General features: G+C 55.1%; 1 protein-coding gene across 1 annotated transcript in view; it reads right to left on the bottom strand.

The window, feature by feature from the left end:
- Positions 1-475: 475 nt before the first annotated feature.
- The window catches only part of FAM120B (family with sequence similarity 120 member B), a 110,818-nt gene continuing 103,617 nt past the window's right edge, over positions 476-7,676 (bottom strand). The window contains exon 11 of the mRNA XM_073894248.1: positions 476-618. Coding sequence (XP_073750349.1) covers positions 609-618 — 10 coding nt within the window. The 3' untranslated portion in view covers positions 476-608. The remainder of the gene's footprint in view (positions 619-7,676) is intronic.

Below are 7,676 nucleotides of genomic sequence, written 5' to 3'. Positions count from 1 at the left end.
ATGGTGGTTTATATCAATAGATCTGATATTGAGCTGTTCCTGCTACACTGGAAAAAACACTTGTCACAGTATATAATCCTTTTAACACACCACTAGATTATGTTTGCTAAGAATTTATTTAGGATTTTCACAGTGCTATTTATACATTAGATTAGTTGGTGCTTTATTTACTGATTTCTTTGTTGTGATAGTTATGCTTGCTTCCCTAAAACACACTGGAAGGGGCGCCTGGGTGGCTCAGATGGTTAAGCGTCTGCCTTCGGCTCAGGTCATGATCCCAGGGTCCTGGGATCGAGTCCCGCATCAGGCTCCCTACTCCTTGGGAGCCTGCTTCTCCCTCTGCTTCTCTCTCTCTCTCTCTCTCTCTCTCTCTCTATCCCTCTGTCTCTCATGAATGAATAAATAACATCTTTAAAAAAAAAATAAAACACACTGGAAGCTTGAAACGATATGTTGTACACCTGAAAGAAACAGAACACTGAATTTCAATTCAGATTCAATAATAAACGATGGAAGCTTCCTGTTTCTATGTTTGGAGCAGACAGGGAGGTGGTACAGCCAGAAGTCGGTATTTTCCACTCTGCCCAAGTAAGCTGGAAACGGGTCTTTTATGTGCATCTGTTGGAAATGAGAAGATGAATGATACTTAGGGAGAAATTTATATTTTAATTTCAGTTGAGATAATACAGACTAATAGTAAGAGTTTTGTTTTTGGTAAAATTCCAAGTTTGATTTGCTCTTGCACTCACTTGGTGCCCAGCACATGTTTGTTGGTTAATTTTGAAGTTGGTTGGAGGCCAGGTTTTAATTATATTTAAAACATTATTTAATGCTCATGAGCTACAATAATGAATGACAAAGTAAAATGTAATTTAATAAACAACAAAGTGCCTGCTTTATGGAGCTCAGATTCCTACAAGACAGGGAGGGACTGCCTGCTGGACAAGCACCAGGAGGGCACTGCTCATGGAATGCACATGACACCCACATGGACACATGTGTACATGGACACCCACGCGGACACACTTGTGCACATGGAAGGCACACGGACACGTGCACATGACACCCACATGCATATGACACCCACACTGACACGTGCACATGGAACGCACACAGGTACACATGCACATGACACCCACAGATGCATGTGCACACGACACGCACACGGACACCCATGTGTGCACGGACACACACGTGGACACCTGCACACACAAACACATGCACACATACGTGCTCATGGATGGGGCCTCAGAGAAGTTGGTGTGATTGGAGTTTTGGAGGGGGGGTTGGGAGGAGGGACTCCAGTTAAGGTTGAGGACAGGTAACCCCAGGTGGGCCTGTGGCTGTGGGGAGGGGCAAGGGCCACTGCTGAGCTCAGGAGAGGCCATGCCGATAAAATGACGGTGCGGGGGGCACCAAGACCAGGGCAGTGACACCAGCCTCTGTGATTGAAGGGGGGGTTCATTGTCTCAAATTTAGCCACAAATGAACCCTTAAAGGGAATTTCGTGAAATCCTGGGGGCAGAGAGAGCCATGGCAGTCTGGAGCCTTCATTCTTCTGGGAATGGGAAAGGCTTAGGCTGGGCCTGATGAGCTTTTACTGTGATGGGCTCACTGTGTTCCGAGAGGTGGCTCCTCAGCTCACACGACCCTGCAAGAACACTGGCTTTCCAGTGAATCTGTGGCTGAGACTGACATGCTCTCTTGGCACAGAACATGGCACGGTCCCTTGCTTGTGAGGGCTCCGGAGCCTGGCACAGCCTCCACGTGCGATGGCGTCTCTGTGCTGGCAGGCAGCGCCCCCAGTCCAGACCCAAAGAGAAGGCAGGCCCAGAGTCTCAGCCCTGACCAGGGAGGTGGCTCTTCCCACTGACACTGGTTACCGCACTGAGAACTAGAGGGACAAGTGGAATCTGACTTTGCGGCATCCAATTCCCAGGACTCAGCAAAAGTTCCGTCTTGCCCTAGACCTCTCATCCCTTGGCCGGCGCCTGATGCTTCAGTGGAGGAGACATTGCCTGCTTTGGGGATGGTCACCAAGCAGGAAGCAGAGGACCACAGCCGCACGCCCCGGGGAAGCCTCCTGGTACAGGGAAAGAGCCTGGGCCCAGGGTCAGGGTCCTTATGGGGCTGTGACAGCAACCCTACCCAGCCCCCCAGATTTGTCAGCTGAACGCCCAACTCCACCTGCTCACAGGGCGGGGGGAGGCCAGCCCAGCGCTGGGGGAGTGCTGCAGAGGCAGCAGGAGGGCAGGGAGAAAGGGAGACGTAGAGGAACCTGCCCCTCAGTCCCGCTCCCTCCCCAAGTCCGCCCTGCCCCTCCCCCAGCCCCAGGCCCGCCCCTCCCCCAGCACCATTCCGGAGCACAGATAAAAGAGAAACCTGAGCAGGGAATGTTTGCGGTGCCACCGCCAATCAAGGACTCTGTTGCCACGGTAACGGGGACACTTCATCAGCTCGGGAGCAGATGGTCAGTGAGCAACAGGCAGCATATGCTCCATAAGCCCTGACACGGGCACAGATGGAGGGTGGGCAGGGCTCTCGGGCAGGCGACGTGTCCCCTCTGCCTCTTGCTGGCGCTGTGCTGTCCGCGGAGGGCGCGGGGCCACTGGGCTGTGCAGCTCAGGGCTCCACCTTACCAGGCGAAGCTGGGCTGCCAGGGCCCACGGCTGGTGGGGCGTCAGTGACGCTCCTCAAGGACCCTGATTAACAGCCCTGCTGCCGCAGGGGTGGTTGCCGCCGGGGCGTCTGCAGCGCCTGCTTTGGTTTCTGGGGCTTTTACAGAAGAAATCAAACGTCTGGGGCATTGTCAGGGGTGGGGGCAGACACAGGGCCCAGAGAGGTGGGCTGAGTGGTGAAAATGTGACTCTCGGACTCAAGGTCACTGGCCGCTTGTTGGCCAGTGATCGGACTCTGGGGCAGCAAGCTCATTTTAGTCTCTGCATCTGGTTTGCTCCCTTGAAGTGAGGTTTAAATCTCAGGCTCCAAGGCTAACAGACCGGCCGTGTGACCGCAGATCCTGGAGATGCCCCGGGCTTCCTGAGGCCAGCCAAGCGGCCAGGGCAGAACAGGTGTTGTGGGCTGGGGCCTCACGGTCATGGAGGCAGGGCAGGCTGGCTGTGTGTGGCCAGGCCTGGGAGAGGAGTCCCGCCCTGGGGCTGTGCCACCACCTGGCGAGCCAGGCACACTCTCTCCCGTGGACAGTCTCCTGAATCAGGGCACCCCTGGCTCATTTCTGCAGGGTCTGCAGGTCAGGAGCATTTCTCCACCTGCAGCGAGTGTGCGTCGGGCGCCCCTGTCCAGCTACAGCTCTGCTCTTGGCCTGCCGGCTGCCGGGTCCGCCTAGTTCACCAGGTCTCACTAACTCACTGTTCACTGGTGCTCAACACCAGCGTGGATCTGGCTCTCCGGGGCCTGTTCCTTCGGGGAATGTCCTCAGCTGAGTCTGCCTGGGTTGATGGGCCCCAGTCCTCAGCTGCCCTGCGGGGAGCCCCCTGGAGCTACCTTCCAAACTGCCTCTAGGCCAAACACTCCAGAAGTCTCCCAGCCAGCTGGAAAGTGATCCGACAGGGGTCTCAATAGTTGTCCTTTCCATAACAAATCAGGAGAGACAAACTCAATTTGTTTAAAAACAAAGGCCTGCCTTCCTTTGGAGGCTGCCCCCAGTGCCACCTGCCAGGTGTCTACCCTGCGCTGATGGGCGGCGGGGCTCCTCTCTGCTCTCTGGATTTACCAACATGGAAGAGCTCGGAGGAGCCAGGGCATGGTCCCTCTGGGTGTTTTCTCTGAGGCCACTTGTGTTAAGACGTCCATGTCTGCATCACTCCCGGGGAAGCCAGTACCAGAGGAACATGCAAGGGGACAGGCCGTGTCTCTCCACGGATCTGCAAGGGTCTTCGAGGAAACATGTGTGCCTAAGTACATTTTATGGATGAAGCCAATGACTGTGGCATTCAGTTCATGGTGGCAAGCGGGCGGGGATATCCTGTGACCCTGGGGCCTCTCCTGTTTTTGGTGGGCAGGACAGCAGGTAGGGGCTGTCTGGGGTGTCCTGCCCTCTGTGGAGCTGGTTAGCAGTGATTCGCTCTCCACTGGGCCCGGAAGACTAATGCTCTGTGGTCTGCAGGGCCCTGGAGGATGCAGCAGCCCAGGAAGCCCACCTCCTCTGGCCTGTCCCCTTAGGCACCCGTGGTCACTTTATGAAGCAGCTCGGCCCTGCAGGGTGATAAAGAGTGGACTGCACTCTGGGGCCACCGCGGTGGGGGTGCGGAGATACAGAACACAGCTTTTCTCCACGTGCGCTTTGAGAACCAAGCCCACAGAACTGAATGGTCACACGGAAATTTTATTTGGAGTCAACTATGTCTCGGGCTGATGGGTCTTCTAAGACTCTACAGGAAGAACTAAGGGTTCCAAGGTGTGTGTGGAGGATGATTTATCTTTTTGCTTGTCTCCATTGGTCTCAGTCTTCAGGGCCTGGCAGGGTGGCCTTGTGGAGCTGCAGGATGTGGAGGTGGCCTTTGGAGAGCCTTCTGTCATTTAATAGCTGAGTGTCTCAAATGCCAAACACCCCCTACCCTCCAAGGCGCAGCACCCCCACCTGGGAGCCCTCCAGGGAAGCAGGACATAGGCCTGGAGCTTGGTCATCACAGAGGCTGCCCGGGGAATGGACACGGTGAGTGCCCCCCACTGTCCATCCATGTCGTCTGGATGACCGTGTGGACGGACAGAAGGCTGCTGTGTCTGGGGGCTTGTGGGGGTGCCATGCTGCTTCTACTCCCAGGGGTGGAGGACCCACGTTTCAGGGCATCAACCTGTCTTGTTGCACAATAACTAAGTGAAGGTGGGAAATGTCGATGTTCAGAATGTTATTTAATAGTCTTTCTGCTGCTCAGAACTCAGAATGCCATTATCTCAAACTTTCTTTTTTGGACTTTGGAATTTTCAGGAACGATATCAAACACTTTTATAGGTGTGGAGTGAGTCGAGTGCATACATTAGGTGCTCAAGAAACACTGAATAAATGTCCTTGACATAAGTCACGTAAGACCCAAGAGTCAGGTAGGGAGCCTTTCTTTTGTTCTAGAACAACATATTTGGTCTTTGGTTTCCTAACAATTGTCACGGCCCCGAATGTGCAGGGCCTGAGCTTGCCATCGCGTCACCGTGACGAGCCAGGAGCCGTCCACAAGCCCCCTGCCTGCATGATGCCCTCCCACCTCCCCCAGACACTGGCCTTCTCAGGCTGGCGGGGGGTCAGCGGGGTCTCATTTGCTGTAGCCCCGGCGCCGGGCATACAGTCGTTGTTCAGTAAATGTGAATGAGTGGACAAGCGACTGAAGGGGTTCCCAGGAGTCCCCGAGAAGGTGTGACCCTGTGACTGCTGAGGGCTGTATCATTTTAAACACTAAGCTTCAGGTGGAGTTAAAAGACCAGATAAAATCTGGGTACACAAATTAACGAAAACTGGCGCTGAAATGCCAATGGCTGTCCCTGGGAAGGCTGTTCTGCGGCTTTCGTGAGAGTAACTTCCAGGCCAGCAGCACTTTGTCAAGACGCTTCCAGGTGATGGCTTCCCCCTGAGACGCAGGTCAACGGGCTGCACATTTACCTCTTTCCTGCCAGAAGGCCTTCCTTGATGTCTTCTGCGGACAGTTTTCATGGGAGACCAAATGAAGACAGACCCTGCCTCCTCGGGGAGCTCACCCCCGCGGTCCCAGTGTCTGGCGGGGTCCCAGTGCAGCAGTGAACGAGTGTCATGGGGGGAGGGACTGCCTTCTTGAAGCGCCGCCGTGAGGCCTACAGCTCCCTGTCCTCCCAGAGTCACACTGCTCTTTCCAAATTAGCAGGATGCGCAGGGGCTGTGCCAGGCAGGGGCCGAAACTGCGTGGCTCTCTGGTCTCTGCTGCTCCCCTCCAGCCTGAGCCGCGGGGCCCTCCCGTCCCCAAGCACCGTCTGAGGAGAGGTATCCTGCAGGAGAGGCGGGGTCTGCGCCGGGCACCCTTCGCCCTGCAGGACGTGCGGCCCCAGGAGGCTGCCTTTCCATCCATCACCCTTATCTGGCTTCGGAACGTATCACGGTTACTTGGCACACGATTAATTCTCCAATTGTGTTTTTTCTTCTCAGCTAGCTTTAAAGTTAGTTCACTTTTCCTGAGCGAATGCCAGCCGGCACAAGTGGGTGCTGACCAAGAGAACGCCGAGCAGCCTGGGGATGCTGCCTGCACAGGACCCCCGGGGACACGGGGTGCCATGCCCTTGGCCTCCTCTCTACCTCAACCTGAACTGGTCTGTGATGCACAAGTGGTCACAGAAAATAGTGAGCTTTGGGGCCCGAGAGCATTTCAAAGCCAATGCGTGGATTCCTGCGCATATTTCCCCGGGTCCCCAAGAGTGTCGTGGCTGTGTTAGCCATGACACAGCACAACGGGGTGACCTCTTCTGTCTGGCTCTGATGCGTGGGTTCTCTTCCCTGGCCACGTGGCAGGAGGCAGGCCCACCGTTGCCCCGACAACTGCCTCTGGTGGGCCTGGGGCCTGTGCCAAGGGCAGGATCTGCACAGAGCTCTGGGCCCGGCCGTGCCCACTCGCACTTACACTGGGGTACCAGGCCCACATGATGGGGCAGATACCTGAGGACACCCTGCTCTGGGCCATGCCGGGGTCGTACGAGAGGGGCTCACTTGGGTGGCAGGGGCCAGCCTGTACCCCGGCTCCTCCAGGCCACCCCTGGGCACCCACTGGATATAACCCTCTGCCTAGGCCAGAGGTGAGAGAAATGGGGTCTGGGGGACAACTGGCTAGGAAACGCAAGGGTCAAGTTTATTTTACGTGAAGACAAGGCAATCTATGGTCCCTGGAGTGACAGAGACACAGACACACAGAGGGAGAGAGACAGACACAGAGAGACAGAGACAGGGAGCGCAAGTGAGCTCAAAACAGGGTTAGGGAATCAGGGGCCTTGAGCCGACGACTTCTGTGTCTGAAAGCCCCACCGATATTGTTAGGCTACATGACATTTAGTAAACTTTTGAATTTAAAAGCATATTCTTGCTTTTTATTGGTTTGTTTTCATTATTAGAGTTTGTAAAAAAAAAAAAAAAACAGGCAATTTACCAAAATTAACTCCTAGTAAAAGTGATTTACACAAAATGCTTGAAGTCAGCAGTGTGTGGGGAGGGAAGGTGTCTCCATGAGGCAGGAGAACCCCTGGCTCACTGTGCTGGCGGCTGCACTGTGTCCCAGAACCCTGGAAGCCCAAGCACCTGCTGCCCATCTGCCCGCACACACGTGTGCACATGCAGTCCCACACAGTCCCACGCGGAGGCTAACCCCACAGCAGGGGTGCTACAGTGGACCCGTCAGCCTCAGCGACCCATACACGTCACACAGGCTGGTCCCCGGGCACTGGGCCCTGTGCTCGCTGCCCCCCGACCACCAGGGGAAGGGCCGTAGCTCCATCACTGGGTCTGGACCCCGGTTTTCAGCCCTGCTCGAGGGCAAGGTCTCCCGAAACATGCAGTGAGCAGGAGTTAGGGTTAGGTCATCAGCACTGATCTGCTTCTTTAATGATTAATTTTTTTACCTGTATAAATGTTTGAAGTTGGCTACAGTTTTGAATCTACTGCCTCTGAATCCCTCACATTTTAGGATCTTAATTTGACCCTTTTTAGGGTC

Source organism: Callorhinus ursinus, unplaced genomic scaffold, assembly GCF_003265705.2.
Source record: "Callorhinus ursinus isolate GAN/ISIS: 27379988/994484 unplaced genomic scaffold, GSC_fseal_2.0 scaffold6, whole genome shotgun sequence".
NCBI classification, from domain to species: domain Eukaryota; kingdom Metazoa; phylum Chordata; class Mammalia; order Carnivora; family Otariidae; genus Callorhinus; species Callorhinus ursinus.
The sequence above is the reverse complement of the archived record's forward strand: the minus strand, read 5'-3'. Positions and strand labels throughout refer to the sequence as shown.